This window comes from Acanthochromis polyacanthus, chromosome 4, assembly GCF_021347895.1.
Source record: "Acanthochromis polyacanthus isolate Apoly-LR-REF ecotype Palm Island chromosome 4, KAUST_Apoly_ChrSc, whole genome shotgun sequence".
Taxonomy (NCBI): Eukaryota; Metazoa; Chordata; class Actinopteri; family Pomacentridae; genus Acanthochromis; species Acanthochromis polyacanthus.
This window is the reverse complement of record NC_067116.1, coordinates 43,807,338-43,818,964: the sequence shown is the minus strand read 5'-3', so window position 1 is coordinate 43,818,964 and position 11,627 is coordinate 43,807,338. Positions and strand designations below refer to the sequence as shown.

Genomic DNA, 11,627 nt, shown 5'->3' with positions numbered 1-11,627 from the left:
TACTGTCATGCACCAAAACACCAAGTCAATCAAACTGATTCTAATATGTAGATAAACTTGCTCGATTGCTTCTCCTGAAACACTTCGGGTGACCACAGTAAAATATGCAAATTAATTCACACCGTTTGGGCTCAGAAATACTGTTACATAACCGGCAATTCATCTATTTGTGCTTTTTTTAATTCAGGCACGCTGAGATTTCAAGTGTCTGACGGAGATTCTTCCTCCTCCTCATGTGATTCACTCGCGGCGCATCGCCCTTCCTTGGGCGTGTATCTAGCGAACGCGTGGTCTACTGTCATTGGCTGCGATGCGCGTTCGTCAACATTTCTACCGCTCCGATTGGCCAGCGGCGGCAACGCTTCCTTATTGAGGTTCCCGGCCGTCGTCCAATCAGATTCAGACATCTGTTCCGAGCCGAGAGGAGAGCAGCGCATCGTCTCGGCGGCTTCACTGCCTGTATGAGTCTGGACGAAGCTGTACAGCAGCCGCACCTACCGCGTAAAAATACACAGATTTATACCCTACACGTATTCGCAGTTGTAGTTCGGTAGTTTTACGTTCGATCGGGACCTCCAGCTCGTCGCCATGACCGCCCTGTCGCTGCTTTTGTTGGCCGTGTCGGCGGCATCTGCGCTGTCCGAGTCCACTGTGTATTTCCGAGAGCAATTTGAAGATGGGGGTGAGGTCTCCAACACACATTACACCTTATTTTTATGTTTCAATGTGTGCAATTTTGAGATGTTTATGGCTGATTAGGTGCATGAGTGTAAAAAAGACACTAAAAATGTTCATTTCCAGTGTGCTGGAATGGATTTTCCCCGTGACATTTCATGTTGTGCATCATCTGCTCCCTGCACAGGTTGACATCCATTTAGCGCACAGGCCCCAGCATTTATCTCTGACCCAGCCCTTCGTTCCTCGCCTTTCTTTGCTATTTCCCACCTCCTCCCACAGCCATCATCAAGCCCTGTCTGTCTCCCCCTTTCCCCACCCCAGCCCCGGTCCCAGCTGTCCTGTTCTTTCACCACAAATCCTGCAGAGCTGCACCTGCAGTCACTGATGCATCCCCACAGGTGGATTAGCAGCCGGTTTTAATGTGATTGCTGTTGCATTGTCTGTTCAGACGCCTGGAAGAGTCGCTGGGTGGAATCCAAGCACAAGTCCGACTACGGCAAGTTCGTCCTGACAGCAGGGAAGTTTTACGGAGATGCAGAGAAAGATAAAGGTGAGTGGAGAGGTTCAGGTGTATCCGGTGAGCAGCTTGCACTGAAATTTGGCGTCTGGGTGCAAGTGAAGGAGCATTAAATGACAGTAATGGCTATTAGTGCAGCACATCCTGTCTATAAACATCCCAGAGAGTGCAAAGGACACAGTTTATGTCTTTAGATGACAAAGGTGACTCACAAACCAATAAATATTACCAGGAAAGGAAGTTTAATTCACTGCTTCCAGTTGTTTGTAGGATTGTTTCCTCTGAGTTTATTAAATACTTGCAGGATCAAAATGAGAGTCTGCAAAGTGATAAAGGTGTTCACATTTTTTATTATTATTATTATTATTATTGGCAGGGTGACACAAAGCTGAAAACAATAACAGGAAGTGAACTTTTTTTTTAATTGCTGCCGGCTGTTTGTAGGAATCTTTCCTTGAAATGTATTAAATCCCTGCAGGATCCAGATGAGTCTACAAAGTGATGAAGGTGTTCACATTTATTGTTGGTGGAGTAGATATAGACCTCAAAACCCTTTACAGGAATAGAACTTTAGTTTGTTGCTTCCAGTTGTTTGTAGGAGTCTTTACTCTGAGTTTATTAAATATCTGCAGTATGTATTGCTCATAATCATTAATTATCCCCAACATGGAGACAGGATTTTTTACTTTTCTTTACACTTAACTTTGTATATAGTACTTTGTTTGATTCTTTCTATTTTTTAAGAGTATGTTTTAAATCTATTTTCATTCTTGTTTCCACTGCTGCTAATTGTTGTGTTCTTCCATACAAATTTTGTTGTAGTTCTGCACAATCACAAAGTCTCTTTATCTTTATCTGGGATTGATCAGGATATGATAGTAAATAATACGATGTACTTTTGTTTACCTCAGACAGGTGAGCTGTCACATTTTATTAGCTGTAGTTAAATCAGACCTGTATTATTTTATTATAAAAATAATTAGTGAAGTCACAATAGTTTTCCGTCACATTTGTTTTGTTAGTTTAGGAGATTTTTCCTTTTCGCTGCAGGATATTTGCATTATTATGTACACCCCCTGTCAAAGGTTTTAGGACGCCTTCTTATTCATTTGAATGAGAAAGCGTCCTAAAACTTTTGACAGGGGGTGTATATGGATGCTTTATAGAATGTTGCCTCTGTGATTATTAAACCAAAATATTATAGCCGGCACCTAGTAGCAAGAAAAACAGATTTTATTGCACCGTAAGCTGCTGTAGTTGATAAATTCTCATCACATATAAACCTGATTTTCCAGAAATATTCTGGATGTTTTCCCCTCACATATACCCCAGCATCTTTTCTACTGGCATGTTTTGAATATTCATCACTACAGTAACCAAAGTCTTAGTTTATACACATCAGATAATTAGTAACCTTCACTGTAATTAAGGAATGAAAGTTAATTCAGAATGTGAATTCCTAACTTTCATACGAACATAGTTTTCAGCTTGCATCTGTTCTACAGCAGCAGAATAGAATTTCTGAAATTGACTTTTTGGTTTTTGTGGCACCTCCAGATATTGAACGGCCCCATCCGGCTCCCCACACTTCTGGAGGCGCCTCTGATCGCATCGTCCAACTAAATCAGGTTTAGAACTGATGCTATGTAATGACAGGATTTTTCTCAATTCTTCCGTTCCTTCTGCAACGTGTGCACATGTCTGAGGAAACGTGTAACCTGGATTAAAGGCAAGAGTCATCCAAATGTGCCAAAAGGATCTAGAAATCCAAGCTGGAAATGAATCTTGTTATCGTTTGAGATTTTCTAATCAAGTGAGTTTCCTCTGGGTGTAGCTGTAAATCTGAAAATGTGCCCATATTCCAGTGAAAACTCCACGTTTGCTGCCAGAGTGTCTCAGAGTTGCTTCATAATTTAAAGCTTGTTGAGCCGCGATGTTATTTTCCTCTGCATGTCGTCATCGTACGACAGTCTGTCGCTCCGTTGCTCAACTTGAGGAGTCCAAAATTCACTTTAACTTGTGCGATATCATTGGAAAAAAAAAAGACAAACGAGCTGTTCTGAAGCTGGCTGTTCTTGCCGCAGGCCTGCAGACCAGCCAGGACGCCCGCTTCTACGCCGTGTCGGCCCGTTTTGATGACTTCAGCAACCAGGGCCAGCCGTTGGTCATCCAGTTCACTGTGAAGCACGAGCAGAGCATCGACTGTGGAGGAGGCTACATTAAACTGTTCCCCTCTGAAGTCAACCAGGAGGACATTCACGGAGACTCCGTCTACAACATCATGTTCGGTGAGTTTGAGCAGATTCGCAGTGGACAGAAGGACAAAGTCTGGAAGAACACTCTCGCCTTTACAGTATCTGAAGATGTGAGGTTGCTGCGTTGTTTTTATTTCGCTTTTCCCTCCATAACTATATGAATTTGAACTCATAAAGTACTACTGCTGCTGCTTTCTTCACCTAACTCTCTACTTTCTTACTTCTGTGCTTCTTCAGGTCCTGATATTTGCGGCCCGGGCACAAAGAAAGTTCATGTGATCTTCAACTACAAAGAAAAGAACCATCTGATCAACAAGGACGTCCGGTGCAAGGTGAGACATCAGGAAATGGGTCTTGTTCTCGTATTTAATTGGTAAAAGCTTTTTGTAAGCGCCACTTTATAAGGTTTGCATATTTCATGATTGATCAATTTATATACTCATTTTTGATATACATGGATTTGTATTTTTTTGGTTAAAAAGAATGTTACATTTCATTTGTATTCGATTTCATGGTTATTTACAGGAAAATCTGAGTACATACACTTTTGCTGTAGAGGGCGCACTCATGTTCTATCTGTCATTATCCACGAAGAAGACACTTGCTGGGTTTCCGTTAGTTTTTCGCAAAATAAAAGCGATATTTCTAAAATTTCGACAAAGTATATTTGCGCTTTGAACGTGTTTCCATTGAAGGTTGTTCTGGGCAGAAGCATCGCAACTCTCGTAAAATATCATCCCTTAAGATTTCACTGCAGGAACACGGACGCCCAAAACCTGTTTCTATCTCCTTCTAACACTCTGCATTCCTCTGCTGTTTGCTGTCTAGTATGGCAGTGATGTTTTTCTCAAGAATAATGGCAAGAAAAGTCTCGGTCTCCTCTTCTGTCCACACGTACCGCTCCATGTTTACTCCGAGAGAACTGGTCATGTGACCAGGTACGTCACGTCCGGTGACGTATAATTACGGAAAAAGTGTTTCCATTGCGCTTTTGCGATATTTTTCAATATGGAAACATCTAGAAAAACCACCTCATGAGAACGTAAAAACTTTTTATCGATATTTTAGTCCTTTTTCAAAATTCAGGTGTTTCCATTACCAGTTTTTTTTTTTTTTTATTGCGCTATTTACATTTTGCGCATATCTAAGAGTAATGGAAACGCAGGTATAGTTGTTTCTTTGACTTGAATGAGAGAATAAATGATGGCTGACGGAGCAACACCGTCTTTTTCCCGTGCTGTGGCGGCGAGAGTTGTCACACACGTAAAAGATAAGCCTCTGTGTCGGTCATTCCAAAGAAGAGGTGAATGAAGAAAGCAACAAGCCAAAGATTAGCCTCTACTCTACGCTTTAAGTCCAAACTAGCTAATCCAATCTGTTTATTTAATCACTAGAATCTGATCAGCTGATGCAACAGAAAAGTGTTTTTAAGTGTAAACACAACGTGTAAATCACAAATGACAACATTTACACACAGTTTACATTTATTTCCTTCCCTGCAGGACGATGAATACACCCACCTGTACACGCTGATCGTCAACCCCGACAACACCTACGAGGTGAAGATCGACAACAAGAAGGTCGAGTCCGGCAACCTGGAGGACGACTGGGACTTTCTGCCTCCCAAGAAAATTAAGGACCCCGAGGCCAAGAAGCCAGAAGACTGGGATGACCGGGAGAAGATCCCCGACCCCGACGACAAGAAACCAGAGGTCAGTCTGCTGGAGAATCTAGATTTAAAAAAATACATCACTTAAATGACAGTATTTATATTATTTGTATGAAACCTAGATGCCTTTGTAACATATGGGTTGGTTTAATCATCTTTTAACTCGTATTTGTTTGCTGTAGGACTGGGACAAACCTGAGAACATCCCCGATCCTGATGCCAAGAAGCCCGACGACTGGGACGACGAGATGGACGGAGAGTGGGAGCCTCCGATGGTCACCAACCCTGATTACAAGGTACACAGCAAATAACAATAAACACTCAGTCAGTAGGTTCAACTGTTGCTGCATTATCACCTGTTTGTAGGGCTGGCCCGAATAGTGGTTTCTGGCCTCCGTATGTTCGGGCCCTATTAAAAACGAATATCCGAATATTCGTTCTGCCCCGTAACGCCCGACGGGGGGGTGGCTTGTGGCGGAGACGACCCGAATATTCGGATCCGTTCGTCTGGTCTCTCGGGTCCAGATTTTGCCTTCGTTTTGTTCCCAAACAGCGGAAGTCTTCTGCGTCTTGTCTTGTGTTTATGCAACGAAGTGAAGCGTGACGTCAGAGTCGGCAGCAACCCGGCCATTCAGGTGGTGGTAAGAAACAGGAATGGAGGAGCCGAGATGAGCCGAACATGGCGGGATGAGCCTAAGTGGGCTGAAGGCGAAGAGACGAGCTCCGAATATTTTCATCTGGGGGGAGGAAGGACTAGACATAGCATACAACATATACACATAGACATATGTGTATATGTTTATGTGGTCACACGACGAGATGAACCGATATGAGCCGAAGGCGGAGGGAAGACGGTCATGCCATATATTCTTTCTGCCTGGTAACGGGGGCGGGCGAATATTCGGATACCAAAATGAATATCCGAATACCGCCGTAGCGAACGAATATTCAGGATAGTCGAGTCCAGCCCTACCCATTTGTTACATAAAACTCGTTGTTCCTTTTGTATTTTAATTGTCAGTGTAAAATTTGTGCCCTATTTAATGGAATTCCAACAACAGACCAGAAAAATGTATCTTTTGCTGTTTGATGGATGTAAAACTTCCCGTTATTTGACACAGAACCTGTCCAGAAACACAGCCTGTATTGCTGCAGGACTATAACAAGAACTGCAATTGTGCAAATATTTAGAATATTTATGGTAGCATACTATATTACAGCTTTTAAAACCACCAGTCAGAATCAGTTTTATTGCCATTTATATTTTCACATATGATGAATTTGATGAGGTGTGTTGCAAGTCATAGACGGAAAGTTTTAGAAGACATGCAAGTGGAGATTTTAGGCAAATCTAAGGGATTATAAGTAACAAAACAAATATTTTACAGTCTTTCCAGCAGCTAGTGCAACATAACACTGCCTCAGTCAACTCATATATTTGCTTTTGTGATTTTTCTGACGTTTATCGCACTGTTTCTCCTTGTTTATTTTTGTCCGCAGGGCGAGTGGAAACCCAGAGAAATCAGCAATCCGGCCTACAAGGGAAAGTGGATCCACCCTGAGATTGACAACCCCGAGTACACAGCCGATTCTGAGATCTATAAGTACGACAGCATCGGCGTGATCGGCCTCGACTTGTGGCAGGTAACGAGACGCCGAAGCCAACTGTGTGTTTACGGTTTAATTAAGAGTGAATTGTAGACTTCAGCTGCAGCAAAATGACCTGTGTCCAGTTTAGCGAGAGGTTATTTCTTCAGTTTTGAATGCAGAGATGCTGTTAAAATGCACTATTCTCTAAGACTGATAGACTTCATAGTAAAATATGCCTTCCTGTTCCTTTGTGTTTTGCTTTAGGTCAAGTCTGGCACCATCTTTGACAACTTCCTCATCACCAACGACCCGAATGTGGCGGAAGAAGTCGGCAACGACACCTGGGGCAAAACCAAGGTTTGTACTTTAACCAGGTTTCAAACTTGATGTTAAAGTTTTGCCCTAAGAGACTGACTGGATAACATATTGACCATTATAGAACACAGAGTCACTGCAAGCTGTGGAATATTTTACTCAGAGAACAGACAGAATGTGATTCCAGATGGTTGCTGTTCTGAAACACAGCTGAGACAGACATTTTAATCACACATGTAGCTCACATTTAGGAAGAATAAGGACAGGTAAAGTGCAAAAGAATGTGCAACGAAGTCATATTAGTTGCTGAAATGAAGAGCAACATGTAATAAATGCTATGAAAACATAATATCAGACTGTGTTGCCAAATGATAGTATTCTCAAACATAAGCGCCAGTGAGCTCCTCATATTACAACATGGTTAGCCTAAGCTAGCTAAAATGCACGATACAAAAAGCTAAAGTAGTTGGCATCAAAGTTGTCCACATACAGACTGAAAAACATACAAAACCGTACACTGTTGGGCAGAAAGCGGAGCTAAAATACAGCAAACTTCCATTTTCTCGGGTTTCTGCACAGGAATCCATCGACTAATGAGTCAGTTAAGAGTCCAACATGCTGCATAAATTAAAAATCTGTACAAATCCTCTTTCTGCTGGAGTGTCAGCTGAAACATGAGACAAATAAATCTGAACAATAATATAAATAAGATGTGCAAAATTCCTTTTCTCAATAGTTTGTGTGGTAGTATTATGCTTAGCATTTTATTAACCACGCCCGACGGGTACGTCGGCGGGGTTATTGCATTCGGTGCGGTATCTGGCTGGGTATGTATGTATGTGGCTATGTCCGGTCCGATATCTCTGCAACCGCTGAAGTCAGGATAATCAAACTTGGCACTGAAGATCAGTCTAAGGTCCCCTGCTCAGTTGTAGAGTTACAGGTCAGCAGATCAAGTAGGGAGATACGTACGATGATCAAAATTGATACATATTGCATCAGTTGTATAGGGAGGACAGGGTTTTCGCCAGCAGAGGGCGTGGTTCTGCCCTCGACTGAGGGTTTCATCTAGTTTTTATGTGCAATGTTTGAATTTTATGTGCAATACTTCATTTAATGTACAACATGTCAGTGTAATATGCAATTTGTTTACGATAAGGTAATCCCACTAGGGCTGGCCTGAATAGTGGTTTCTGGCCTCCGAATATTTGGGCCCTATTAAAGACGAATATCCGAATATTTGTTCCAACGGGGGGATGTGGGTGGGGGTTGGGCGGCAGCTTGTGGCGGAGACGGCCCCAATATTTGGATCAGTTCGTCTGGTCTCCCACGAATATTCGGATACCAAAATTAATATCCGGATACCGCCGTAGCAAACGAATATTCGGATATTCGGGATGTTCGGGTCCAGCCCTAAATCCCACAGTGGGGAAGTTTGCATTGTTACAGCAGCAAAAACGACTGTGCAAACATTTAAGGAGTATCAGTGCAAAAATATGAAATAAAGCAAAATATACAGAAGATACAAGAATACAAGAAATATCTGTACTACACAGATTCTTTCACGATTTTAAATACTGAGATAAGTATGAATATTGCACAGATTTGTATCTTTATTGCACAAAACATTGGATTTTTCAAGTGCAATATTCTAATTTAATGTGCAATATTTCATTACTCTGTGTGATACTTCCCTTCTCTAGTCTTAAATCATTCATTGAACTTATATCTTCGTGCTTTTCTACATTATAGAAGCTTCATTTTGTTTTCTGACCATTAACTGGCAGAACAACCCGAAGGATGAATAAACTTGTTTTTTTCCCCCTTTTTATTTCATCTTATCTTAACCTCAATATTTGACTTATTAATTTAATTTAATGCCATTTTTCTACCAGAAAGCACTTCTGCTCTTGGTACAAAGACAAAAAAAAACTGTGACTTGACTTAACTTTATAGCCAAACTGGTATCTTATTTCTTTTCTCCTAGTCACTGCAATTCTAAGGCTGTGTCATTTTTGAGCGTTCATCAAGCAAAATAATTTCCTTCGGCATTAATAGAGTTTGATTTAACCCTCGTGTCGTCCTGCGGTTCAAAATTGACCCAGTTTAAAGTTTGAAAATGTGGGAAAATAAAATATTTTCGCAGTGAAACTTCTGATGAACATTTTTTGGTGGAAAAAAGAAATGTTAAAAATGTTTCTTAACAACATTCACAAAAAAATCAAGAAATTCACTGGATTTTGGTTGATTTTTTTTTTTTTGTGTGTGAATTTTCTTAAAGAAAATATCAGAATTTTTACTGATATACATGTAATCACTTTAGATATTTTTAGGATTTTTTTTGGAAGATTTTTACTTATTTTTTTAAAGATATTTGCAAGAATTTTCTTGCCAAATTAGGGGGAATTTTTAAAAATAACTTTTAAGGGAAACTTTTAAGAAATTAATGGAATTGTCTTCCTGAAGTTTTTGCAAATTTTCTGAAATTTGAGGAATGTTTTTGCTGAATTTTCAGATTTTTTTTTTTTCAGACAAGGAAACAATATTTTTTGGTGCCCGTAAATGAAGACAACAGGAGGGTTAATGTTGTCTCATAAGAAGAATCCACATGTAGGAAACCACTCCTGCAAATATATTCTATTTTTTAATCTGTGTTTTTTTTGTGCTTTTTCTCCAGGATGCCGAGAAGAAGATGAAGGAAAGCCAGGAGGAGGAGGAGCGGAAGAAGCGCGAGGAGGAGGACAAGAAGAGGAGGGACGAGGCGAAGGATGAGGATGAAGAGGAAGAGAAGGATGAGGAGGAAGAAGAGGAGGAGGAGGAGGAAGAAGGAGAGGAGCACGAGGAGGAGGAGGAAGAAGAGGAAGAAGAGGAGGACGAAGGCACAGACTCTAAACTCAAGGACGAGTTATAAACTCAGGAACTGCTCAGACTGTCGGAGACAAAGCTGGACACTGAGATGATCGACCCTCGTGGCCACCGGGCTGGGCTTTTCATTAGTTTGTTTACAATGCAGGGGAGGAAAAAAGGGCAATTACTGTTTTGTTTTATTATTATTATTATTATTATTGAACAAGGAATAGTAATAGGAATAATTGACATGTCAAAATGTCAAGACCGGAAATTTAAAAAGCCCAACTCAAATATGTAAATTGTCATTTTACAAAACAAACAAGAAAAAGCAAAGCTGGGTTTTTATGAAGTATAATGTCTGTGGTGATGTGAGAAGCTGTGTTTGGTCTGTGGATGATAACATGTTTTGTTTACCTCATGTTCATTTTTTGGGGTTTTTTGTTGTAAATGTTTTGCAGTTTGTCTCACAGGATCGGACCAGCTGAGGTTATAATTCCTGCCGTTATTTAATTTCAAACATCGGTTAATGGCATGGAGGCTGCAGCGCATCAGGACTAACACTATATATCTGACAGCTTGTTCAAAAAAACCACAAAAAAATAGAAGCCGTCTGCCGTAGGATGAAGTCCTCTGCATAGTTTTGTACTGTATAGTTAACAATTTTTCACTTCAGTGCACATACTCTAGTGTCGTTTGTCTTTAAAATAAGCTGTACTCGAACTTAGATGTACGATAAGAAACACTCCAGTAGCAGGAAATCATCCGATCGTTCGGTTTCACTTTAGGTTTTTGCTCATCGTCCACCAGTTTTTTTTTTTTCTGCACTGCTCTACCCAACACACTGTCCTGAACAGTCTGAAAGAGGCTCCTTTTGTAAAAGACACATTTTGTACTAATGGTAGTAAATGAAGCGGGGCGGTTTTCATGTTGCTGTGTTAAAAAAGAAAATGACAAAAAAACAAAGGCAGGTGTTCTGTCAAATAAAAACAACCAGAAGAAAACGAGCAGCGGTCCTCATTGGTTTCATTTGTTTTGGTGCTCCAATGTTCGTTTTGTTTCTCTTTTCTATTTCATACATAGAAACCAAAACTCTGGAGGTATTTTAATTTCTCTTTATTTTCTGCTTATTTGACTCATCAAAAGGGACTTTATAGTAGTTGCACAAAGTACTTGAAGTCATGTTTTGCTCCACAGCATCTCTGATGGAAATAGTGTAAATTTGACATTTTTCTGACCCTTTACAGATTCAGATTTCACATTGTACCAATGAATTACCTTCTTACCATAAATAAAAACAAAGTCTGATAACTTTCAGACCAACAGACGGACAAATATATTATTAATTACCCCACTAATCTGTTTTATCTTTAATTCTGGTGCTGTTGAGAGGGATTTGAAACAATATTTGCATCTTTATGTTGTGAAATAAAATTTGCGGAAATATAATTCACTCAGATGTGTTTCGCTTATTGACATTTGACTTTGTTTTAGCGAATGTTTATTCGTGAAAAAGGACGGAATATTTTATAGATGGAACAGCTATGTAGTGTTTTGGACTCTTTATTGAAAAGTTATTTAAATTTTGAATTATTCTGGGTTAAATGTCCCCTGTGGGTTAAATTGCATAATAAATAATATTGTAAGCCATTAAACGTTTTTTTTAAAAAAACTATTTCAGTAAGACAAGTACATTTACATATCAAGTAATGTTCTGGGTTTTAACCTCAATATTTAACAAATAAAAAAAATAGTT

The 11,627-nt window shown here is 40.1% G+C and overlaps 1 protein-coding gene across 1 annotated transcript; it reads left to right on the top strand.

The window, feature by feature from the left end:
* Positions 1 to 397: 397 nt before the first annotated feature.
* On the top strand, positions 398 to 11,324 carry calr (calreticulin). The gene is made up of 9 exons (XM_022216153.2): positions 398 to 682; positions 1,127 to 1,228; positions 3,280 to 3,483; positions 3,688 to 3,782; positions 4,953 to 5,162; positions 5,302 to 5,415; positions 6,620 to 6,763; positions 6,974 to 7,066; positions 9,702 to 11,324. The coding sequence occupies exons 1-9, from the start codon at positions 589 to 591 to the stop codon at positions 9,933 to 9,935; spliced, it is 1,290 nt and encodes a 429-aa protein (XP_022071845.2). The 5' UTR covers positions 398 to 588; the 3' UTR covers positions 9,936 to 11,324.
* The last annotated feature ends 303 nt before the right edge of the window (positions 11,325 to 11,627 follow it).

What these genes read in the sequence shown, in the direction of transcription:
- calr (XM_022216153.2), top strand. Translation starts at nt 589, where the DNA reads ATGACCGCCCTGTCGCTGCTTTTGTTGGCCGTGTCGGCGGCATCTGCG. An exon ending in CGTCTACAACATCATGTTCG is followed by an intron (nt 3,484 to 3,687) that starts GTGAGTTTGAGC and finishes GTGCTTCTTCAG; the next exon opens with GTCCTGATATTTGCGGCCCG. An exon ending in ACAAGGACGTCCGGTGCAAG is followed by an intron (nt 3,783 to 4,952) that starts GTGAGACATCAG and finishes CCTTCCCTGCAG; the next exon opens with GACGATGAATACACCCACCT.